Source organism: Lucilia sericata, unplaced genomic scaffold (genome assembly GCF_015586225.1).
Source record: "Lucilia sericata isolate MDLA Ls3-8-SP2 unplaced genomic scaffold, ASM1558622v1 Contig000048F_arrow, whole genome shotgun sequence".
NCBI classification, from domain to species: Eukaryota; Metazoa; Arthropoda; class Insecta; order Diptera; family Calliphoridae; genus Lucilia; species Lucilia sericata.
In genome coordinates, this window is record NW_023994085.1 from 502,716 (window position 1) to 528,626 (window position 25,911).

The following is a 25,911-nucleotide window of genomic DNA, read 5'->3' on the forward strand; positions in this document are numbered from 1 at the left end:
AAAATTATGTATATAAAATATGTATATATTCTAGCCGACATAGGGGAAAATTTAAATTTAATAAAAAATATGAATTTTTAGTAAAAATTTAAAACTTCTTTAAAAAAATTAACACAAATTTGAAATTTTACATAAGATTCTAAATTTCACTAGAAAATTCAAATTTTCACCAGAAAATTAAAAATTTGACTATTAAAAAAATTAATAATATTTAAATTTTTCATTAAAAAATTTAATTTTGTACCAATAATAATTTTTTACTAAACATTTATTATAGAAAATTAAATCAAATGTCACATTTTTACGAAAGCAATAATTTAAACATTCTTCTCGAGGTAATTGAAAATTTAATTTTTATGTAAAAGACAAAGCAATAATTTTGGCGATTTTTTATAAAACGATCTGGTAACTCGTATTTTAATTTATGATATTTAATATATTGTGGCACCCTTGGCATTTGTTTACAAGTTGCACAAACAACATCTTCCTGTTTTTAATTTTTATCGTAGAAGATGGAAACTAAATTTAAAATGTAAGATGCAACTATTAATTTAAATTTTGTATAACATATAGAAATGATATTTAATAAATACTATTCTAACAAACATTAATCTTATTTAGATTAGTTGTTGGCGACGTCCGTGGTCGTTTCAAGCAACTGTTTCAGCGTGTCGAAAGTATCAATAAAAAATCGGGTCCTTTTGAAATTTTATTGTGTGTTGGCGATTTCTTTTCAGAGGATAGTAAACAAAATGAAGAATTAATTGCTTATAGAAATGGTCATAAATATAGTAAGTTGATAAAAAGATTCATTATAAAACTCATTTATCAAAGTAAAAATTGTACTGTCTGGTTCGGCTCAACGCAAATGTTGAAGTGAACCACAGTTTAGCTAGCTTCAAATTTCACATACAATTGCAGTTAATCATGAGACATTTATTTGGTTACAGTTGCCGTTCCAACCTATATACTTGGTCCCAGTCGGACAAATCTTATTAAATACTATGAAAATATAATAGATGGTGAAATATGCCCGAATTTAACTTACATGGGCAGAAGAGGTCTTTACACATTAACAAATGGAACTAAAATTGCTTATTTAAGTGGTTTGGAGAAGCCATTAGACTGTCGAGATGAAGAAATATATTTTCAAATGGAAGATATAGAAAGCGTTCGCAATTCCTGCTTAGTAAATAAATCCGTATCAAGTGATTATCGTGGAATTGATATACTTTTGACGTCCCAATGGCCATATGGTGTTAGCGAAGACAATGTACATACATTAATTATAGTTTTTATTATACATATTAAAATTTTACTTTGATTTTTTTTTAAATTTTATATGCTTACATTTTACAATGAAATTAAAAGAAATTTGTAATTTTAACTTAAAAAAATTTTTACTTATTAGAAAAATTCATCAAAACTTATATCACTGTTATCCCGAGATGTAAAGCCCAGATATCACTTTTGTGGTCAAAACAATGTACATTTTGAACCTCCCCCATACAGGTATGTACATGTTACTACAATTTTCGTATTAATTTCAAAATAACATTACTTTTTAATAGATTAGCTTCAGATCAAACTACGCAATTGGAACTCTGCACACGCTTCATATCATTAGCAGAAGTGGGTAATACGAATAAAGAAAAATACATCTATGCGTTGAGTTTGACCCCAGTGGAAAGGATGCGTGTCGTGGATCTTATACAAAAGACCACAAACGAAGTTAAATGTCCTTTTGGGGATATACGTTTTACAGACCTAAACCTGAAAGGGACCAATGTAAGTATTATGTGAAATGTTTAAAAATTTCGTACCTTTCATACTTTGCTTTTTTAGTATGAAAATAAGCAATACTTTTTCGATATGAGCTCTAAAGATGGAGGTAGTAATCGTAAGAGGTCTAGTGGTTCCAATGAACAATCAATAAAAAAATCAAAAATACCACATTGGGATCAAGGTAGGTTTTTCACACAATTTGAAAATACAATTGATATAACTGTTATTCGTTTTAGAAATTTGCTGGTTTTGCTTGTCGTGTCCAAATGTGGAAAAACATTTAATTATTTCTATAGGGGAACATTTTTATTTGGCTTTAGCTAAGGGACCCATTAATGATTATCATATCTTAATATTATCTATAACCCATATACCATGTGCTGCTCAACTGACAGATGACGATTGGAAAGAGCTGAATAAATTTAAAAAAGCTTTAATCGAGTTTTTCAAAGACCACAATCAAGTCGTTTGTTTTACGGAGAGAAATTACAAATCCTCTCACATGCAAATTAACGTGTTCAGTGTCGATGAAGGATATGCTTGGAAAATTCCTCATGCTTTTGAAGACAAGGCTGAAGAATTTAATTTGCAATTTGAAACAATCCCGGATTTGACATCAGGAAAGATATTACCACATCAAGGACCATATTTTGTTGCGGAGCTTCCAAATAATTCTACATTGATCACTAGGCAAATGAATCACTTTCCAATACATTTTGCAAGGTAATTATTAAAAAACAACTGTCATTCACGATTTTACAGTGATATTTCATTTGTATTTTTTTTGCAGAGATGTTTTCTGCTCGGAAAATCTTTTAAACTGTGACGAGAAAGTTGATTGGAAATCGTGTAAATTGGATAAAGAAAGAGAAATTGAATTGGTTCAAAACTTTAGAGATAAATTTTCCAAGTATGATTTCACATCATGAATTTTAAGTAATTGTGCTAGGTATAAAATGTTAAATATATATGTAGTTTCATTTATTATCAAAATTGTATATGTACGTATGTATGTATATGTTTTTCAATATCTAAAATAGACATGTGTATAAATTATTGATAATTTGTAAATGGCGTTTTATTCATACTATGTATACGACTAGTTAAAACTTTAAATTAGGAATTTCGCTGATAAATTTTGTTTAAAATCTGCAAGAAAATCTCATGGGGTACACCTCGCGAAGTTTGCTGTATATGAGTCTTTATCATGTTGTAGGATTCTTCCTCATAAATTGCGTACGTATTTGGAAGTCCCAACGATTTATATAACTCTTTTACTCGAGCTGCCTTTTCTGGATCTGAAAATGTTAAGAGGTTATTAGAGCATATTTACGAACAGTCTGTTGAATAATGTACCAGTTTTTCCATAGCATTCTAACATGATTTGCTTTTGTTCTTCATTAGCTCTTTGCATACAAACTACTGCTAACCATGAACATTTATTGTCTTGGATATCGGTGCCTATTTTTCCTGTAACCTCGGGATTTCCAAAACAATCTAAAAAGTCATCTTGAACCTGAAAAAAGTGACCCATTTCCAAGAGAATGGTTTTTGATTGCCGAAAAGCTTCTTGGTCCTTAATTCTAAAAAGAAAAATATAGTTTTCTATAAATGAATAAAATGAATGAATATAGATCTTACCCGGCTAAGTGCATTGCTAGGGCAAATGGCAAATAGAATGAATAATAGGCTGTTTTATTTGCAACAATTGCGTTATATTTGTCCATATCAAATGATGTTACACTTTTGTTGGCGTTTAGTAAGTCTAAACTTTGGCCGCAAGTTGTAATGAATGTGATTTCATGAAAAAGATCCATTAAGTCCACATAACAATCCATATGGCTGAAGTATTTTTTCAATAGGATATAAATAGCATTTTCAATCATTAAAGCATCATTTAAAGCTATCAAGCCAACATCTTCTACTTTATACCAGCAAGGTTGGCCTCGTCTAGTTGAACTGCTATCCATCACATCATCGTTAATAATAAAGAAACATTGTAGCTTTAGAAGTAAACGTAGACAGTTGTTTTTATTGATTTTATAGCCACATAATTTTATAAAAATAGAAATACATACCATTTCTACACACCATCCCAAAATATGTGCTAATTTTAAATTTTCGTCAGTAATGTCCTTGGCGTTGACTAGATTTTTGTATGTTAAGACAGTAAGAATACCTCGGTTCTTCTTACCTTTGGGTACATTGTATTGCAAAGCCTTTAATTTTTTATATAAAATAGATTTAAATTCTTGAATATTAAATATTGTATTATCTTTATAAAAAACTTACGCGAGCAAACCAATTGGATGCATCACTTGAATTGTAACTGTTGGCTGCTTCAGTTAGGTCACGTACAATATCTAGAAAATATTATATATAGTACATATTACATATTGTTAAAATATGCTCAGAAATTACTTATTTCAAATAACATATTTACATATTTGTCATTTTAAAATAATGTTATTTCTATTATCGCCACAAGCGATATTCAAATTTCTTCTTTGTTTGTATGATGTAAATTATTTTCAGATATGCTCTCAAAAATTTGACTTTAAGGTGTTTGTTTTAGATAACAATCAAAATGTCATCGTTTTTATGTGAAAGTTGAGTATTTGATCTTATTACGTCTATTTACTGAATGCATATAAACTGTAAATTATTATTGATGACTTATTCCTAATATCAGAATATTAATAAATGAATATAAAAGCTACAAAGCTAAAAGATTTCTAACACCGGAATATATAAATTTTCACTTTCGTTATACCTATGTATTAATGTATTTACATACATATGCATGTATGCGTAATTTAACTTACCAGGAAAAACCGCCATAAAATTTCGGCTTTCATCCTTTGAGACCGTTACTCTAGCTGCTATTGGCACAGAATGATTCTGAAGTGTTGACAAAGTTCTGTGGAAAGAAAACACGGTATATATTAGTGGATATTAATATAATAATGAACACATGGAATTTAAGTATTTTAAGATGAAAAATGTATTCGTATTGTTACAATTGAAGCAGATTACAAAGGTTATGTGAAAAAATTACTAATCAAGACACATTTATTGATATAATTTCTAGAATTTACATATTTTTAAATTACTAAATAAATACATATCTATCTTACCTTGTGGTCTTTCTTATTTTTTGTCGATTTACTAAATCTGTTGGTAGTCCGCCAATGCGATCTCCAACATCCTTTGAGATTTTTTCAGAATTTTGGACATATCCTGTGGTTGATATAATACGCTTTGTCAGGTTTGATCCTAACAAATTAAAGGACCTATTTGCAATAAAACCATTTTTTATTACAGTTAACATTTTATATTACAATGATTTTTCTTTGTTTATACTAATTCGTAATAAATTAGACCGATTTCTCTTTTTTCTTTGGACGATGTGTTCTTTATGCGAGCAAAACAAAAAATAAAGAAATTCCTAAACTTTTAACTTGTTTTTTGTTTCAAAGAATGCAATACAAAATAAAATGAAAAGTTTGACAACAAAAAATCACTTTACAAAAACAACAACGATTTTGAGTGTGTTTTATAATTACCGTATGTAATAGGGTGTAGCAAAAATTCGATTTTAAAAAGTTTGACTTATTGCGATTTTTAAAGCGCCATCGCCACATATCAAACCAGTTCCTCAAATTTATGTGTATGTTTGGTAATATTCTGTTTTTTTTGTAATAATTTTTTTTTTAAATTAAAAATATTAATAAATATTATTATTTTGGCCATAATGGTGGTCAATATTTAAAATTCCAACTTATTAAATTTTGCAAGGACGTATTTTCGAACTTTTGTTTTTGTTGATTTTTTAACATTTTTCGACTGACAAAGCGATTTCTTATGTTGACTTTCTTCTTGTAAAAGACGGAAATGATGACTTCAAAGGTAATAATAAATAAAAGACGATTAACATACGTAAGTAAGTTAAGTTGATTAGAAACATAGACTTTTATTTTGTAATTTATTTATAACCATATCAATTTACGGGTTTCTTGTTATATTAAAACAAAATTAATTAAAATAGAATTTTAATGTGGGTTATGTCTCATGTAAACACCATGATTTTGTTTTGTTACATACAAAGTAAAAAATCGACAATATTCATAAAATAAATTTAAGTGTACAACACTGCTACTGTCTGCACGTGTTTTATTTTGTTTTGCAAGTGTTTGATGAGGTTTAAAATTTCTGTGATTTTTACATGTTTTTTGGTTTAAATTTAAATAAAAAAGATAAAAATTTTTAAAACAAATTAAATACTTTGATTAAAATTATTTTAATCTTTATTATATGCATTTGAAAAAATAAATAAAATGGAATTTAGTGTTCATAAAATAAAGAAAAATGTACAACAACTTGTATCAATGATTCAAAAACCTAGTGAAAAATTAAATTTCTTACTTGATTTTTTGGGGAAAAAGGTAAAAAAATAATGAAACATGTGTGTTTCATAAATGGTAATTTAAATATTTGTAATAAAATAAATTATGATACATATAATATAATATATTATAATATTTTCACTTTTTACGTACGTTAAAAAAATTGTTTTTAGTACCTATTACCCACATACCATTAAAATTTTGAATGTCCAGTTTAAGCAAATAAATTTTCTGAATGATTATTTGTTCAAAAATTCAAATTGAACGTGAGTATATATGCATTTATTCAGATCCAATATTTTTCACAGCGCATTTTTAATTAAAATAAAACACATGTGTTTTCAATTTTCCTTGGCATTACTCTACTCGACGTCTACATGATCTTGCAGGAATCGGGCTCGTCCATGATAGAATTGTCAAATTGACCACCAACTTCCCCACATTAATGACATGATTCCATCGTGATTATACCGTAGTATAGAATTTTTATCTTAATAGCTTCAAATAGGTTTTTGCAAAAAATTTTCCTTTATTAATAAATCTTCACTGTAAATTTTAAATTTTGTACATATTACAATTAAAAAAAGAAATTACTAAGTAGAAAAGGAACATAGCTCCTAAACTCATGATACTCAAGTCAAATGTAATACAATTGATTTTATTCGAAATAAATAAATAAAGCAATTGTGTTGGAACTAAATTTTAATAAGGGTTCACAATTTGTAAATGGTACCAAAGTAAAAATGTAATCGCTTGTCAAAAAATCTAGGCTACAATGTAAATTTATTGTAATAAATTTAATTATTTTATAGAGCTATCGCAGCAGTGACATTGAATGTTTGCTTCGATGTTTAAGCAGTTCTTTACTCGACGAGACATTAACTATACCAATCGCAACGGCATTTGAAGATTGTTTATTGTTGCTTATAACGAATGCTTTATGTGGGAATGATTTTGAAAATGGCATCGAATACCAATGGAAATGTATCGCTTTGGCAAAACTTATGCATTTGTCGCTATGCGCTAAACGGTAAAAATAAATTATATTTGATTTAATATTCTAAATATAAATAAAAAATATATATTTTTTAGTTTTGCACTGTCCTATTTCCTGGACAAGCCGGCACCATTTTCAACATCTTGTGATGAAGTAGCTTCGAAGAAGTCGAAAACTAATCTAAGCAATAAACCAGATGCACTTGCTATTGTTAAATGTTGTTTTTATCTTTTAAAAGCTGACACGAGTTTTTTCAAGGATCTTTGGAATTGGTCGGAGTTTCTGCTTTGTTACGGCGACCCATCCGAAAATGAAAGTCCTCTTCTGAAAGTGTACAGAAATCACATAGTCGCAATGTTAACAAATATGAATGCTTCAACCTTACACAAGTTGAATGAAAAAATACCAGAAGAATTGCTCATTGAATTCCATGAGGAACAAGAATCTATGAGACTTTTGAATTTATCAGATTCCGTCGGAGATGAATTTTCAGAATCATCAAAGGATACTATTTGTATCAGCCCAAATAGCGCTTTGTTTGTAACAAACATTGAAGGAGTATTTTTACCCATATTTAACAGGGATAATTATGATTACTTTCACATGGTAGAATGTAATCAAGAGAGCATAGTTCGCGTTGAATCAACCAGAGTGAATCTTCGAAGCATTGCTTTAGGTATAACTTCTGGAAAAGCAATATGTCTCTCTGGTCCAGTAGGCTGTGGTAAAACTACGCTCGTTGAGTATTTAGCTCGTATGACTGGAAGAATTGCCCCTAAAAAGGATGTTGTGGAAGATGAACTAAATTCTGTGTTTAACCAAGAAAATAATCAGATAATCAGCAATGTCAATAGCAATAACAAGCAAGGTAATTGTAATAAGCGAAAAATTGTATCAACTGATGTTACAAACTCTGCGCCAACAAATGGGTTTTTACGAATTCAATTGGGTGATCAGACTGACAGCAAAATGTTACTTGGTCAGTATCATTGCACTGATGTTCCCGGTGAATTTATATGGCTACCAGGCGTTCTTACACAGGTAATTTATAAATTTGTATGTATTATCCAAATTATACATCTAATTATATTTCAGGCTGTCATGAATGGCTACTGGTTGCTTCTAGAAGATTTGGACTGTGCTACTACTGATACGTTTACTGTTTTGAGCAGTCTGCTTGAAAACAATTATCTTAGTGTGCCAGGATTTCGTGATTGTGTTAAAGTTACTCCTGGATTTCAGTTGTTTGTGACTGTGAGGTAATTATTATCTTTTGAATATTTTTTTTACGAAATCGAAAATAAATGAAACTTTCTATTCCAGAACACACAAATCTTCGTCCTCAAACTGGTCACAGAAGGCATTGTTTTCTTTATTGGAGAAACATTTGTACCCAATTAACATTTTGCCATTATCCCGAAATGAACTTTGCGAAGTCATTAGAAGAAAATATTCTAAATTGGCGACTGTAGCTAATAGAATGGTAGATGTGTTCCTTACATTTTCTAGTGGAGACCATAATGTAGCCGACAATCTTCGCCAGCAAGAGACCAGAGATAAAGCAAGTGCAACAGAATCCTTCCAGCAATTACCCTACGAAGAAGTTAATATGACGTCTTTAACGAGTTCGGGACGTTTAGTGTCAACGCGTGACCTTATTAAGTTATGCCAAAGATCGAATCCTTCATTTTCTGTTACCAGCACAGAATGTGCATATTTTGTATTTCAAAACGCCGTTGATATATTTTGTTCATATTTGCCAAACAGCAAAGAGAAAACGAAATTAATAGTAGGAATCGGAGCAAAATTGGGAATTATACAGTCTCGTTGCGAATACTTAGCCGATGAATTCAAGCCAGACGTTTGCGTAGATAGTGAACGCATTAAAGTTGGTCGAGCAGAACTTTATGCTCGATCACTATCATCTGCCAGCGATGAAAGAAATGAGATGGCAATGAAGGAACTTTCGCCAGAAGAACAGTCGTTGAAGAGGCTTAAGTTGTCAAACGGCGAGGGAAAGGTCATACGCCATTTTTCCACAAAATCTCACGCGTCATCAACCACTTTTTCATTTACACGGCTGGCCTCTTGTCTTTTGGAACGGATTGCAGTTTGCGTAGCTAATGCGGAGCCAGTGTTGTTAGTTGGAGAAACAGGTGTGGGCAAGACATCATCGGTGCAGTACTTGGCCGCAAGAACTAAACATAAATTAGTAGTTGTAAATATGAACAACCAATCTGATGTTTCTGATTTAGTGGGTGGTTTTAAGCCAGTGGATCTTGCGTATGTTATTGCTCCGTTGCGAACAGAATTTGAAGTGTTATTTAGAAGGACATTCAATCAATCGAAAAATGAATCGTTCCTAACGAAATTCAGCATCTGCTATAATCAAGGCAATTTTTCAGTGATTGTAAAGCTAATGATAAAAGTTGTTGATAATATTTTTGAGAAGTCCGAACGTAATGAATTAAGAGAAAAGGATTTGCTTTTGATGCCCCGCTGGATGGCTTTGAAAATAAAATTGCAAAAACTAAACAGCCAACTCAGTAAATCGATTAATATATCTTTTGCCTTTATACCAGGATCATTGGTTAATTGTATAAAAAATGGCGATTGGCTTCTATTGGATGAAATAAACTTAGCTTCAGCCGAAACATTGGAATGCTTATCCACTATTTTGGAGCCAGATGGATCAGTCGTTTTGTTAGAAAAAGGTGACTTTACTCCAGTTAAAAGACATCCTGATTTTCGCATATTTTCTTGCATGAATCCAAATACTGATATAGGTAAAAAAGATTTACCAGTTGGTATCCGCAACAGATTTACAGAATTTTTTGTCGACGAAGCTGAGACTGAAGCAGATTTGAGTTTGCTTATATCAGACTATTTAAGTGCTACTGGCATCCAAAAGAAGAGTGTTATGAGCATCGTAAAACTGTATAAGAGGCTGAAATCATTAGCCAAGCTAGAGCTGAATGATGGCCTAGGAAATAGGCCAGTTTATTCCCTACGTACTCTTTGCAGATCACTAACAATATGTGCAAAAAACTTGTGTGGATCGATCGAAAGAAACCTTTATGAATCTTTCTGTTTAAGTTTTTTGACACAGCTTGATCCCCAATCACACAATGTAGTACAACACTTGATAAAAGAGGCGCTGCTTAGCAATGCCAAAGCAGTACTGCAACAGGCAATTCCAAAACCAGGAGAAAATTATCTAAACTTTGAAGGTTACTGGATTGAAAAGGGTCCAAAAGAATTACAGGATTGCAGTAATTACATTTTAACAGACAGCGTTAAGGAGAACTTAAAGGACTTGGCACGTATCATATCGATTGGCAAACTTCCTATACTATTGCAAGGTCCAACATCGGCTGGCAAAACAAGTTTAATTGATTACGTAGCAAGGCGAAGTGGTAACCACTGTCTGCGTATAAATAACCATGAACACACAGATCTGCAGGAATACATTGGTACCTATACTACCGACGTTAGTGGAAAGTTGGCATTTAAAGAGGGTATTTTGGTACAGGCTATGCGCAATGGTTACTGGATAATTTTAGATGAACTTAATTTGGCGTCAACTGAAATTTTGGAAGCCCTTAATCGTGTTTTGGACGACAATCGTGAAATTTTCATACCAGAAACCCAAACTGTTGTAAAAGCTCATCCCAATTTTATGCTTTTTGCTACTCAAAATCCTCCCGGTTTATATGGCGGACGAAAAACGCTTTCAAGAGCATTCAAAAATCGATTTATTGAATTGCACTTCTCCGATATACCGCGAACGGAATTAGAAATAATATTAGAAAAAAAGTGTCTTATACCTGCATCTTATGCCCGCAAAATGGTTGCTTGCATGGTTGACTTGCAAAAGAATAGAAAATCAACTTCGAAAAACAACTTTACTCTGCGTGATCTTTTTAGGTGGGGCGTACGTTATACATTGGCCGATAAAAAGCTATTGGAAGATCCAAAATATGATTGGAATCAGCATTTAGTCGAAGAAGGCTACTTAGTACTTTCAGCAAAAGTACGAACGGAAATTGAGTTGGAAGTAATTGATGAAACTTTGTACAAAAACTTTAAGAAACATGTAAACTTAGACAGATTGTTCGATACGAGTGGAAATGGAGAAACATCGCTAGTTACTAAATATATAATTGATGAAATTCACAACTTTAAGTCTCGCACAGATATCGTATGGACTCGTAATATGACACGTATGGCGGTGCTGACAGCGAAAGCTCTACAGTTTGATGAACCCGTGTTATTGGTGGGGCCCACTGGCTGTGGCAAAACAACCGTGTGCCAATTGTTGTCAACAATCCGTGGTGTGAACTTGCGCATTCTTAACTGTCATATGCATACAGAAGGAGCAGACTTTTTGGGAGGTCTGAGACCTTGTCGCAATAATGACAGTCAGCAAGAAACTAAAAAGATATTCGAATGGGCAGATGGACCATTGATTCAGTCTATGGAAGAAGGCTCTTACTTTATGGCTGACGAAATATCTTTGGCGGAAGATTCTGTGCTCGAACGTTTAAATTGTATTTTGGAACCAGAACGTACAGTTTTATTGGCAGAAAAATGTGGTATCATATCTGAGAACCAATTAACAGAGGGGATTGCGAAAGAGTTTGTGGTTCAGGCTAAACCCGGATTTCAGTTCTTAGCTACTATGAATCCTGGTGGAGATTTTGGTAAAAAAGAACTTTCACCAGCTTTGAGAAATCGTTTCACCGAGATTTGGTGCCAGCCTTCGAGTTCTAGAGATGATCTCGTAGAAATTGCTAGTAATTGCATCATTGACCAGATGAAGTATACATCAATTGATAGAGCGGAGATTCTTAAAATAGCTACATTCATAGTAGATATTGTTTTGTACATGAAAAACACCATTGACAAGTTTAAATTTTCCATAAGAGATATATTAGCCATGGCTAACTTTATTGTAACAAATACGACGCTAAAATTCCCCGAAAAAGCTATATTTGGTTTGGAAACTACATTTTTGGATGCATTGGAAATGTCATTGCATGAATCATCTGAGCAATTAGAGAAACTTAAGACACAAATAATTGAATACGCAATACGGCGAGCAGATGAAATAATAGGCGAAAAATTCACACTATCTGAACTACTAAAGAACAAGGGTACTGCTGTAGAATATACCTCAAATAATACTTTTGGAATTAAGCCATTTTACATTAACACGAACAGCGAAACGAACGAGGCTATGTTAAACACCAGCAAATATTTTCTATTTGAAGCACCTACTACCAAACAGAATCTCTTCCGCTTACTCTCGGCTTTGTCGTTAAATAAACCTATTTTATTAGAAGGTCCTCCAGGTGTAGGAAAAACATCTATCGTTGAAAGCCTTGCCCATGCTATCGGATATAATATTGTGCGAATTAATCTTTGTGAACATACTGACCTGGCAGATCTATTTGGAACTGATTTGCCAGCCGAGGATAATATTTCGAATTTAAAATCGGAAGAAGATAATAAAAACAATAGTCTACAAATTGGTTCCTTTCAATGGCGCGATGGTCCATTACTCGCAGCTCTAAAAGCTAACAATACTTGGATTCTTTTAGATGAATTGAATTTGGCACCGCAATCGGTTTTAGAAGGTCTCAATGCAATTCTCGATCATCGTGGAGAAGTGTATATACCAGAACTAAACAAAACATTTGCGCTCAACAAACAAACTCGTGTCTTTGCCAGTCAAAATCCCCTAAAGCAAGGCGGTGGTCGTAAAGGCTTGCCTCAATCATTCCTTAATCGTTTCACAAAAGTGTATGTACAGAAACTTACGACCGAAGATTTATTATTTGTAGTAGAAGGCAAATACAAAACCTATTTTGATGAACTGAGAGACAGTTTTGTTAAACTATTACCAAATCCCTATGAACGGTCATCTAAGAATCTCTTTGACATACATAGATCAATAAAACAAAATCAGGAAGATCTTTCCGAATTGGATATGATCACCGATCAAAATGAATGCTTGGTTCCTGAATTTGATTTATCACTGAGATTAGTTCGTTTTTCGGAAATCCTAGATAATGGCATAACAACGATGGAATTTGGATATAAAGGTGGTCCATTTGAAATAAATTTGCGTGATATACTATTTTGGTGCGATTTATTGATAAGTCCTCAAACTGGATTCACTGTTAAACATGCTCAAAGTTTTAGGCGTAACTTTGATAATTTCTTATTAACCCTCTACGAGCGCATGAAACTTGTGTATTACCAACGAATGCGCTGTGAGCAAGACAAACAATTTATTCGCAATACATTCGAAACTGTTTTCAAATGCAATTCGGAATATCTGAATGCGATATCGGAAGATGTCGGTCTTTATTGGACCAATGAGAGAATATACATTAACGACATAACTATCGATCGTGATACTCAACCACTGCATTTCCAAAAGCCAATGGAATGTACACCTCTAATACTGGAGACGCAACGTGAAACTCTGAAAAACTTAGTTGAGTGTGTGCATGTGGAGAAACCTGTACTTTTGTGTGGTTCAACGGATACGGGCAAAACAAAAATTATAGATACATTGTGCTTTATATCCAATCAGATGTGTAACTTGGACAACATTGATGACTCCGTAACCGGAAGTTTCCAACAGGTAGCTACTAAAAACAGGTTTTTGTGTTATTTTTTAACCATTATTACCATTATTTTATTAAAATAGATCGATCTTAACCGCCATCTTGAAGAAATATCGTTTCAAGTTGAATGTATATATCTAAAATTCATCCAGAACACAATTCTAGATAGTTCTAGCACAATTAAAAAGATTTCTGAATTGTTGGACTCCTGGAATACATACAGTGTTTTACGCAATTATAAATGTGGTAAGTATTACTTTTTTATGGATTTTCATCTTTCAATCATACATTATTTTTGTGTTCTTTTTAGAATTGAAAAACAAATCGTTTGTTTCTGAAGAACTTGTGAATTATCGTAGACGAATAGATAAACTAAACAATCTTATTGAAATCCTGCGACAAAGTATTTACTGTTCCGCCAATGAAAAATACACCGAAGATTTAAATAATATTCGTAATAAACTCAATATGTTAAAATTGCATGTTAAGAATACAGAATCATTAAATACGGGCGGTTGTTTTGAATGGGTTGACTCAAAAATTGTTAAATCACTCAAGGATGGTCAATACATTTTACTCGAACATGTAAACCTTTGTTCTTCAGCTGTCCTGGATCGTTTGAATCCTGTCTTTGAGCCGAGTGGTGCTTTAATGTTATCTGAAAAGGGCGTTACAGGAAATGAAAAGGCGGAAATTGTTAAAAAGGCTGATAATTTCAGAGCTTTCCTAACACTAGATCCCAAAAATGGAGAATTATCTCGTGCTATGCGTAATCGTTGTGTTGAAATATTCTTAAACAATCAAACACCTAATTTGGATGATAAACGTATATTAGTCTACCACCAGGGAGTGCGTGACATAAATGCTATAAACTGCATAATAAACATTCATGACAACATTGCTAAACTTACAGAGATAAATAACTTAACGATATCGCATCTAACACAGACTGCATTTTTGTGCGCTTCATATAAGCGAATTGGCTACCAAATGAAAAGGGCTATTTATGTGAGTGCCATGGAAGTTTATGTATATTCTGCTTCTACGGATTTGATGGGTTACGGTTTAAACTTTTACCAAAATAAACTGAGAGAAATTGTCATAATGGAATCAGAGAAATTTACTCCTAATTTACACCAAGATCATTTGAAAGACGTCGTATTAAAATGTAGTTCTTTGACCGAAATTCCTTTAGTCAATTTGCAAATTGTTCCCTTAAAAATTGTTTTGGATAATATGTTGGAGGCAAGCCAAACACAAGAAGCATTATCTCTCTTATTTTCAGACTTTGCAACTATAAATATGGAAAATTTTAACTTTGAAGACTTTGCAAAGTACTTGATTTATATGATATATGAAACGAGCTCTTTGAATGATTTGAAGTATCGTTATCTGCAGCTAGAAAAATGTCTAAAAGATTATCCAGTATTATGGGAACTTTCAAAAATCCTTTACAATTGTGTAGTCAATACCGATAACGTTAGTATTCTGCCATCGTTGCCCTGGAATACAAAATTGTATCCTAGAATACGTGACTACAAGTTGGAAACCTCAGAAAAACATGGTTTCTGTTTGAGCAGCTCTCTCATTCTTAACATGTTAATAGCTCCAATACCACAAGAACCACTAACAAAAATGAGCTCTATCGATGTACTGACATATTCACAAGCCGTAGCAAAGCAAGCACTGAACGATAAACTAAACAATTCTTTCTTACAACATTACTCTGATTTTCTCTTCCATCTCCAAAAAGTTCTTAAGAGTAGTATGAACCAGGCACAGTTAGATATGGAATCATATACTGAATTAATCACTGCATTACAGTGGTTCAACCGCATATTGAATCTATCGCGATTGAATTTATATCTAAACAAAGAGCTTAACACTGACCTGCTTGATAAACTTATATTACATTTTAAATGGTTGGATAAGAACCTATTGAGACTAGTTCACAAATTACTACCTAACATTTATACAATATCGCCCAAATTATATAATAGCCAACGACAACTTTTAGATTATGTGTCAAGCATCAAGCACCCCTTAAATGTTCGTCGTAAAATGTATGCAAAACACTTGTTAGAATTTCAGCCGTTTTCTCAAAAAGAAGAGGTAAGTCCAACTTATTTTCACATTCACACAGAAGCAAACATTTATATGTAAAACTAACTTATATTTAGGTGCAAATCTTTAAGAAAATACAAGAATTAGATCAATTACTAAGTGTAATTCCTTTATATGGTCAATATACCCCTGAAGATGTGTTTAAAAAGTTCGCTGTTCAAAATAGTATAAGCACACGGCGAGCTTATGCCATTATTTCTAAAAAGTATACTCTGTTTGACTTTAAAAAGACCCAAGAAGTCAGTTTGAATCGTAATTATGGAGAATTAATACCAGAAGATTTGAAATTGAAATTACAACAATTTTTAAGTACGATGGCGGAAAATAATTTGAATAACATGCTACTTTCTTCCGAAGATCTGGACATCATAGAATCTGATCTAAATGAAATATCACAATTACTTGCTCCAACACCTTCCTCGGAAGCAATGGAAGAAGAACCTTATAACATACCGCACGAAATTCAATTAAATACGCTTGCAATAAGAGAATACTTTTTAATTAAATCTCTAATAGCAACCATAGAAAATACGGCTGTAAACAATGTTCAAATAAACTGTGAATATCGGGAGGAAATTCCATTTTTAAATACCACGACAGTTTCATTGCTAAATACCTGCAAACTGCCATACTTCCAAAAATATCGTGATTTATGGTTGCATATCACTAATTACATAAGCAACATGCAGTCTTCCAAAGAATTCGAAGAACTTTTGCAGTATTTAGATGGAGGCTACAAGCACTTTTCAGCCTTAAGTAGACTTGTTTCGAATTCAGTGCACAAACTGCAACTTGAGAGTCTAAATTCCCACCTTGAATGTGTACGAGTCCATGCTTGTAAAGATAACATTCAGAGTCAAAATACATTTGATGGTCCTCCTTTCATCAACATGATGACTAGTTTATTATTCGTTTGCGAAAGTGGTGCTTTTAAAACAGTGCCTTTGCGTGATTTGGACCTGTGGAAAAATTCTTTAAATCAACTGTGTCAGATAGTCTGGCACAACTCTACGCTCGTGACACCAACATATAATGTACCATGGAACAATTATATACGATCGTTGAGAAATGCAAAACGTTTACTATCAGAAGTGAAATATCTTGAGATGTTCTGTCGAAGTGACGCTGAAAAAAATTTAACAAATTATACAGAATCTTTCCATAATTTGATTGTAAAATTAAAAGATTGCACTGCTGAGACTGAAGAAAATATTTCAGATAATACCAGTGCGACAGGAAATCAAGTGGTTCTTTATAAATCTTCTTTAATGAACACTTTAATTGGTTCTATAGAATTATGCCTTATTCCGTTCACCCCGCTTATAGATCCCGTAGAAAAGAATCGGTTGAAGAATGAATATATGGCGGATGACATTTATTGTTTGAATAACTTTAAATCAGCCTACGACTTCACTAGAATTTCAATGAAGTATAAAAATTTGGGTGAAGAAATTTATGAAGCTATAAAGAGAAATCTCGAAATTTTAAAGGAGAAACAAAGCAAGCTCAAAGAAAAGGTAGCCCTGAGACCAGACAAATGTTTATATGGTGTCTTGGTTAAGGATATTACCCACTTCCTCACTACAAATTGTAATCCTGAAGTTCTATTTAAACTTGTAAATAACGTTGAATCAGTTTGGGACGTTCTATTTGGAAATAACAATTCAGGTTGTTTGGGTGAAACACTTGAAAGTTGCGATGAAATTATAAATAAATTCAGTTTATGGATTGCAAATTCTCAGCGTTTTGTTCATCACACATTGAAACCGTATTTACTTTACTACCAGGACTTTTTAAAACCACTGCAATGCTCAATCGATCAACTACGTTTTGGATTCGAAGGCCTAAAGCTTGTTCTCGTCCAGATTAAAAACAATATAATTGATGAAGGAAATGGCGTATACGTCAACATTAATGCCAACAACAAGCTACACAAAGTATTGAAAAACATTGCAGAGTTTCCGACTAGTAAAATGCTTGATATCTTCAATGTTAATTCCTCCAAAGACATTTTACAAAATCGTTGTCCTGTCTTCAGTATAATTAATAAAATGTCTAGATGTGAATCGGATTATTTCCATTTGTTGAAAGCCAAGGTTGTCGAACTTAAGAACCGTGTTGAAATATCTCACTTTATCAATCAGGAGTTATTCGCAGAATTTGACTTTGCCTTCAATATCATCAACCAAGTTTGGCAACGAGAAGAAGAACTAAGACGGCAAAAGCAGAAGGAGGATGAAAGTCTATATCTCACTAAAACAAAATGTGAAGACGAGGATGAAGAAATGCAAGAATTAAAGGAAATCGAAGAAATATTCCCAACAGCGATTCAAGAAGATTTCGGTGAATTTATACAGGAAGATACATTGGAGAAGGTAATCAAATTGGATGCAAAGAAGACACCGAAAACTAAAAATAATTATATTGTTGTACAAGAAAATGATTACGCTTTTATTGCCAAGAACTTCATCGAAATTTTAGTCAAAAGCTCTCAAACTTATTATCATCCAAAACCTAAACGTTCCGATAACAACGAACAAATTGAGTTTGTAGACTACTTCAAGGAGCGTTTCCAAGTTTTCCTAAAGATCTACAATAAATATAAATCTTCTATAAACGACTGGTTAGATGAAGAATGCTTTAGTAGTTTTTACTTTAGCATGGCCATCCAAAAAGATGTACTGGACGAAAATCTATCAACGAATATAAAACAAGAGAAACCTTATAATTTCTATAAAGATTCGAATATCCAAGAAATAGTATCCTGTGGTGATGTACTTAATGACATTGAAAAGAGAGTTACTGAACAACTGGAATTATATCCCGAACATGCAACTTTGATTGATATTAAAAAAATTATTGATCGTATTCGCATTTTGCCATCGACCGCGCCTGTAGTACGTTTCAATACTGGTTTTCAAATTTTACGCCAAAATGTTGCTCTTTGGAATGAAGTTGCTCATAAAAACAACAACCTTAAAAACGAGGAACAAGAGGTTGCGCAATTTGTTCAAAAATGGACGCGCCTTGAATTACAGTTTTGGCGCAATTGTTTAGCTCAAACCTATGACAAGGTTGAATCTATTGCATATAAATATTGGTTTTTCATTTATAATCTAGTCCATGAATTCATTGCTGAACGAGAAATTGATTCTTCCTTGGCCAACATCACCGACACCACGAAAAGGTTTGAAGAACACGACATTTTAGACTCGACTGATTCCAGTGCCAAGAAATTCACGGTGGAAGCTAAAGATATTATTAACATTTTGAGACAGTTCGTAGAATCGTCATGTTATGGTGATTTTAGCATAAGAATGCAACTGCTTTTAGCTTTCGAGCTATATCTACATAACTGTATCAATTATACTGCGAAAGATACCAATGATTCCACTAACGCACAAATTTGGGAATTGATATCCGGTATCCGAAATTTGCAGTTGTATTTTGATCAGTTTTCTAAGGAAATTGAAGAACACAAAAAGTCCATTAGAGCTCCAATTGAGAAAAAACTTAAGGAGTTAGTTAAAATCGAAAGTTATAACAAAGACTTGTCCTACTTTAGTATGCGAAACAATGTCGCTCGTGTTCATCGAAATCTTAATAAATTCCTAAAGGAATATGAACAGCAGCTAAAGGAGAAAATAACAGCAGTTTTCCAACCAAAGGATTCAACCGCCAAAGATTTTAATTTTGCCAACGATAAAGGAAAAGATTTAAGATTTGACTCAAAAATGAAATATTATATGGTCGATCCCAAATATTTCGTTTTAGCTTCAAAGCAAAAAAGTAATGGAACAGAGGAAGTGAAAAATACTGATTCAGCACAAACTTTGCTTTCGAAAGCACAACGTTTGTTCAACACCTCTCGTAATGTGGTTAAGGAGACTGTAACAAATGCGCACTACCCTAAACTTATAATTGCGTTAGACTCTCTGTTATCTCAACAGTTAGAAAGGTGTGACCATTTAAGAAATTTGACGGTAGATAGAACTAAAGAACGTCCAAAACAAAAGTTAGAAGCTAAACATATATTACAACAAAAACGTAAAGCATTAACGGATCTCTTTAAAGCCCTTTCAACTCTGGGTGTTAACTACAAAACCGGTCTCATGGAATTATCAATGAGCTCCGAATTCGAAGACATATTCTTGCCTCCATTCTGCATTAAATCCATGCTCTCAAATTTCAAAGAAAAACGACTTCAACCAAAGTTGTTGCAGTTAAATGAAAACTTGGATGTCTACTTTAATAAATGTGTTTTCAAACTGAAATTGCTGCGGAATATAATGCTTACGCCTTTGTCTGAACTGGGTCCACCTAATATTGAACGTATAAAAGGTTACGCTGTCGACATGTTCCTTTTGGTACAGAACCAAAGAAAACTCTTAGCCTCTACCACTAAGGTTATGTATGATAATAGAGTTATGTTGCAGCAGCTGAAAGACTTGGAAGATATAAATAGTAAAGCTGAGCTTGATGAGAGCTATATGAATTTCAGTAGATTCCGTGATCGATGTGATGCCTTGAAAGCAGTTGTTACACGCATGCGCTATGTTTTCGAACAACTAAAATTATATTTCATGCGCATTCCCACTAATGTGCGAAAGGAAAATATGTTATTTACTGATGCAGATGGTGGAAATGTATTTAAGAATTCAGTAGACACAAGTGCTCTTATATCTGATTGTGAAAAAGTGTTGTCATTGTCAAAGTCAACACTAGAGCGTTTAAACAGCGATAGCAGTGAATTTGTGCTTAAAGATCGTCTAATTGACTATAAAAACACCTACAACAAATTATATAACTCAGTACAAGATATCTTAAAGAACTTCAAAACTAATGAAAACGAATACTTGCCTATAGCCAAACCTCTCATTGACCTATCTACCAGTGTCAATGATATCATTCAAGAGGCATTTACAGATTCAAGTAACTCAAATTCACAATGTAGCTTAGAAAGCATCGATCAGGAGCTGGAGTCCATAATTCATTCGATGCTTCTCCCTTTGCAAAAACTCTACAAAAAGTATCCATCAAAAACCCAGTCGGATGAGGAAGATAAACAACAAACCAAGAAGAAAAATGACGATGACAACGAAGAACTAGAGGATCAGCATTTGAAGAAAAAACTGTATGGTGCACTTAAAGAAGATTGGAATGTAATGGATATGGAAAAGATAAATGGACAATTAACGAATATACTTCTTACACTTAAACTGTCTGAGCCATCTGTGGAGAAAATTGAACTCATTAAGAAATTATTGAGCATTCAACCGCTTCTTGAACAATTTAATTTGATGGCAGAGTACTTTTTGTGCCAACAGTTGGGAGCACACAAGGTGTCCGTAAAAATGTTGTCAATAATCCTAACCGTATTCGTAGAAATCGGTACGAAAGGCTTCTGTGTGCCACAAGATCTAATGCAAGACGAAGAAGGAGAATCAAAGAAAGACCAAAAAGAAGGTGAAGGTTTTGGTCTAGAAGATGGAACAGGAGAAAAAGATGCCTCAGATAAAATCGAATCTGAAGACCAATTGGATGATGCAAAACGCCCTGAGGATCGCAAGGATGAAAATGATAAAAACGAACAGAATGATTGCAAGGAAGAGAAGGGAATTGAAATGAGCGATAATTTTGATGGAGAAATGCAGGATATAGAAAAACAAAATGAAGAGGAAGATGACAGTGGAGAGTCTGAAAACGAGGAAGATATGAGTAAAGAAATGGGCGAAACTGAAGAGGGTGCAGACAAACTAGACGATCAAATTTGGGGCGATGACGAGGAACCGGAAGAGCAAGAGGAGGAAAAGGAAATGCAAGAAGAAGATGGCAAAGGAAATGGTGATGAACAGGATGCCCACAATGACCTTAATTCTAAGAATGATACCTCAAAGGAAGACGATGGAAAAAATGATCCCGAAAAGGATGGTTTGGACGCCACAAATGAACCAAATGAGGAGGACAAGAGAAAACGAGAAGAAAAAGATATAGACAATATGAAAGATCAAGAGGAAGGTGATCAAGATCAAGTCAACCCATATCATAATGAACTAGAAGAACCAGAACAACCAGAAGATTTCGATTTGGGAGACCTTAATGTTAACGATGACAATGAGGAGGATGAGAAACAACAAGGCGAAGATAATCCTTTCGATATTGATACTATGAAAGATAATATGCAGGATGTTGAAGAAACTCAAGATAACCAAAACGATGATGATGGAGCAGGTGATAAAGACGAAGACAAAGAGAATATGAGTGATGACAGTGATTCGAATGATGAAGACGATGATACAAGTAAATTGCAAAACGATACTGAAACTCCCGATGAGGAAAAACCAAATGAAGAAGAAGAAAATCAAGATAATTCAAACGAAGAAGTTGATGAGCAGAAAAGAGGTCAAATCGAAGAAGAAACTTCAGCAGAGGAAGAAAAAGAAAATAGAAATGAAAAACATGAAGAATACGAACAATCTAAAGATCAACCCATGAAAGAGGACAACATGCAGTCGGTTCCTGAAATAGAGCCAAAAGGCTCCAAAGATCAGTTAGAAGCCGAAAAAACTGATACCGATGTACAACAAGATCAAAATTTAGACGAACAGGATACGGGAGAAGATAAAGAAGGCATAGGTCAAGCTGAAAATGAGGTATAACATGAATTTGTCTATTTACATATATGCAACAATTTTACAACAATTTTTTTAACGCCTTTTAGACCAACGATGGAGGTCATCAAGGTATAGCTGAAACCAAGGAGACTACAGCACCTGAAGACAATAAAAGCGATGTTAATACCAAGGAAAAGAGAAAACAAGGTCGCACTGACGAAGATAGATCAATGGGTAAGGGAATTCGCTTAATTTTCAAATGAATTCATAGATAATTTCTTTCTAACTTTCTCCAATTTTTTAGGACAAGCTGAGCAAAATAAAATAAAACGTCTCAAAACTGTTGACAAAATCAATGAAGAAGATAACGCACAAAAGGAAGATGATCAAGATGAGGCAAATAATGATATGGAAGCAGAGGAATATCAACATGTTAAGGAACCAAAGACAAGTGATAAGCTTACTTTAGACAATGCAACCGAAGAACAGTCCAAGAAAATTCAGCCTCAGTCCGAAGAAGAAAAAATTAATGAAAATGAAGAAACTAACGAAAATCAATCGGAATTAATTGAAGAAACTGAAGAAGAACTTAACAATGTGGATCTTCAAGAAATGCTCTCCGAAAAAATGGAAAAGAAATCGGATAATCCCTCAAAGTCTGAACCAAGAAATGACAATGCTACCACTCAAGAACAATTAGAAGTGGAAGGTGAAGTTATCGAAACAATGACGGTACAAAGAAGTGACGATACTACCGCACATTGCAAGTAAGTATTATATCAATTATTGTGTGCATTAGAAAAGAAATTACTTTTTCGCTCTCATCTTTGCAGTAAGGAAATACTGAGTGACAAGAGTGGACATGTAGAGGAATTAAGTGCAGCAAAAACGCTAGAATTAAGAAGGATATACCAGGACCAAGTTACTTCACAGCAGCCAGTAAGTGATAAACATATATGTAATTCACATTAATGTTAACATATTTATTTATTTTTTTTTTAATTTCCTAGATTATTGCCCAAAATGAAGACCATGAAACATGGCATGCTATATCCAATCGTATGTCGCAAAATGCTCGCGACCTTTGTGAACAACTGCGCCTTATTTTAGAACCAACGAAATGTACACGATTGAAGGGAGACTACCGAACCGGACGTCGCATAAATATGAAAAAAATTATTCCGTATATTGCCTCCCAATTCCGTAAAGACAAGATCTGGTTGCGAAGAACAAAGCCAGCGCAACGCGATTACAAAATTACTATAGCAATTGATGATTCGAAATCAATGCATCACAATAATTCAAAAGTCTTGACTCTGGAAGCCATATCTCTAGTGTCACAAGCTTTAACATTGCTGGAAAGTGGACGTTTAAGCGTAATATCTTTTGGAGAACAACCTCAAATATTGCTCAATCACAATGAACAGTTCGATGGACCAAAATTGGTCAGTTCCTTGCAGTTTTCACAGGATAAAACGAAGATAGCCGAATTACTCGACTTCACACGGACGGCAGGCTTAGAAGAAGGTTCGTCTGCTTCCGACAACGGCATTTTCGAAAATCTACTTTTAATTTTAAGTGATGGTCGTAACATATTTAGTGAAGGCAAATCAAAGGTGCGTAATTTTTATATACATCCATGCATTTCAAATTTACAAAAACCCTATTGTTCCCTTTCAGGTGCGAAATGCCATTAAACTAGCAAGACTTCAGCGAATTTTCCTAGTTTACATTATCATAGACAATCCGGAGAATAAGAACTCAATACTTGACATACAGACAATGGAAATGTTACCAAATAATTCCATTAATATAAAATCTTATTTAGAAGATTTTCCATTCCCCTATTATGTTATAGTCAGAGATCTGAATCAATTGCCCACGGTTTTAAGTGAGGCCATGCGTCAGTGGTTCGAACTAGTGAATAGCGAACAATAAAAATTTATTGCAAACATTTTAAAAGTACATAGTTGTTAAATATATTACTTTATAGTTCAAAGTAAAAAAAAAATTGTGAAATAAACTGTATATATAAGAGAATATTTTAAATACTTTTATAGACTTTAATAAACGGAATTGAAAATTTATGAATAGAGAACAAGTCATTGTTTTATTTACAAACAAACAAAAAACGGTAAAAATTGCCGAAATCGGATAATAATAATAATAATATAATAATAATAATATAATAATAATAATAATAAGAATAATAACAATAATAATAATAATAATAATGGGCCTAAAACTTTTGGAATTGAGAATAAAAAAACTATCCGCTAACTAACGACTTGACATCTTTACCCTGTTGGAATTTATAGTATAGAGTTAGTAGAAAGTTAGTTAGCCTCTCGTTTTTATACCCTACACCACTATAATCGGGAGGGTATTATGGGTTGCGCTGATGTTTGTAACCCACAAAAATATTGTTCCAACACCCACCTTAAAGTATACCGATTGAACCACTTTCTGAGTCGATTAAGACATGTCCCTCCATCCGTCTGTCCGGCTAGCTGTCCATGTAAACCTTCTGCTCAAGCTACAGGCCGATATTTTCAAGATATTTTGATAAAATTTGGGCAATGCGAGTTTTTCGGCACAGGGACGATGCCTATTGAAAATGGTTGAAATCGGTCCATTATTTCACCTAGCCCCCATACAACCTGACCTTCCGATTTGGTGTTTTTAACTTGTAACTACGTCAAGTATTCTACTATCGTGCCGTCGTTTGACCATAGCCCCCATACAAACCCACCTTTAAAAAATATCTTAAACGTCCAAAAATTTACTTATAACCATTAGTATCTCGAAGAAATTCAGCATAACCCCCATACAAACCCACCTTTAAAAAATATCTTGTTACGAGTCCCCAAAAGCACCATAACGAATTAGGTGCCGACCAGCTCACGTACATGATTCTTACTCTCGGTGTGAGAACCTCCCTTCGTCATGGCCCAAAGAACTGTCACAATAAATGTTCTATGAATCTGTTCACTAATATCAAATGAACCACTTTCTGAGTCGATTAAGACATGTCCCTCCATCCGTCTGTCCGGCTAGCTGTCCATGTAAACCTTCTGCTCAAGCTACAGGCCGATATTTTCAAGATATTTTGATAAAATTTGGGCAATGCGAGTTTTTCGGCACAGGGACGATGCCTATTGAAAATGGTTGAAATCGGTCCATTATTTCACCTAGCCCCCATACAACCTGACCTTCCGATTTGGTGTTTTTAACTTGTAACTACGTCAAGTATTCTACTATCGTGCCGTCGTTTGACCATAGCCCCCATACAAACCCACCTTTAAAAAATATCTTAAACGTCCAAAAATTTACTTATAACCATTAGT

General features: G+C 33.4%; 3 protein-coding genes across 3 annotated transcripts; 2 read left to right on the forward strand and 1 right to left on the reverse strand.

The window, feature by feature from the left end:
* Positions 1–440: 440 nt before the first annotated feature.
* On the forward strand, positions 441–2,827 carry LOC119615564 (CWF19-like protein 1 homolog). Its single transcript, XM_037971580.1, has 8 exons — positions 441–532; positions 622–791; positions 951–1,273; positions 1,412–1,512; positions 1,572–1,788; positions 1,846–1,966; positions 2,022–2,508; positions 2,576–2,827. The coding sequence occupies exons 1-8, from the start codon at positions 513–515 to the stop codon at positions 2,712–2,714; spliced, it is 1,578 nt and encodes a 525-aa protein (XP_037827508.1). The 5' UTR covers positions 441–512; the 3' UTR covers positions 2,715–2,827.
* LOC119615572 (farnesyl pyrophosphate synthase) lies at positions 2,745–5,232 on the reverse strand. The gene is made up of 7 exons (XM_037971587.1): positions 4,923–5,232; positions 4,611–4,705; positions 4,078–4,148; positions 3,864–4,004; positions 3,427–3,788; positions 3,142–3,368; positions 2,745–3,083 (listed from the first exon to the last, which is right to left on the reverse strand). Exons 1-7 carry the CDS (start codon positions 5,114–5,116, stop codon positions 2,902–2,904), a joined length of 1,272 nt encoding a protein of 423 aa, XP_037827515.1. The 5' UTR covers positions 5,117–5,232; the 3' UTR covers positions 2,745–2,901.
* A 725-nt stretch (positions 5,233–5,957) lies between these two features.
* On the forward strand, positions 5,958–24,658 carry LOC119615543 (midasin). Its single transcript, XM_037971561.1, has 13 exons — positions 5,958–6,230; positions 7,004–7,221; positions 7,284–8,229; positions 8,284–8,447; positions 8,512–13,843; positions 13,910–14,072; positions 14,137–15,938; positions 16,007–22,603; positions 22,672–22,798; positions 22,869–23,331; positions 23,398–23,503; positions 23,575–24,180; positions 24,245–24,658. The coding sequence occupies exons 1-13, from the start codon at positions 6,123–6,125 to the stop codon at positions 24,500–24,502; spliced, it is 16,890 nt and encodes a 5,629-aa protein (XP_037827489.1). The 5' UTR covers positions 5,958–6,122; the 3' UTR covers positions 24,503–24,658.
* Positions 24,659–25,911: the final 1,253 nt, after the last annotated feature.

What these genes read in the sequence shown, in the direction of transcription:
- LOC119615564 (XM_037971580.1), top strand. Translation starts at nt 513, where the DNA reads ATGGAAACTAAATTTAAAAT. An exon ending in TTTGAACCTCCCCCATACAG is followed by an intron (nt 1,513 to 1,571) that starts GTATGTACATGT and finishes ACTTTTTAATAG; the next exon opens with ATTAGCTTCAGATCAAACTA. An exon ending in AATACCACATTGGGATCAAG is followed by an intron (nt 1,967 to 2,021) that starts GTAGGTTTTTCA and finishes TATTCGTTTTAG; the next exon opens with AAATTTGCTGGTTTTGCTTG.
- LOC119615572 (XM_037971587.1), bottom strand. Translation starts at nt 5,116, where the DNA reads ATGTTAACTGTAATAAAAAATGGTTTTATTGCAAATAGGTCCTTTAAT. An exon ending in CATCCAATTGGTTTGCTCGC is followed by an intron (nt 4,005 to 4,077) that starts GTAAGTTTTTTA and finishes AAAAAATTAAAG; the next exon opens with GCTTTGCAATACAATGTACC. An exon ending in TGGGATGGTGTGTAGAAATG is followed by an intron (nt 3,789 to 3,863) that starts GTATGTATTTCT and finishes TTACTTCTAAAG; the next exon opens with CTACAATGTTTCTTTATTAT.
- LOC119615543 (XM_037971561.1), top strand. Translation starts at nt 6,123, where the DNA reads ATGGAATTTAGTGTTCATAAAATAAAGAAAAATGTACAACAACTTGTA. An exon ending in TAGGTCAAGCTGAAAATGAG is followed by an intron (nt 22,604 to 22,671) that starts GTATAACATGAA and finishes AACGCCTTTTAG; the next exon opens with ACCAACGATGGAGGTCATCA. An exon ending in GATACTACCGCACATTGCAA is followed by an intron (nt 23,332 to 23,397) that starts GTAAGTATTATA and finishes TCATCTTTGCAG; the next exon opens with TAAGGAAATACTGAGTGACA.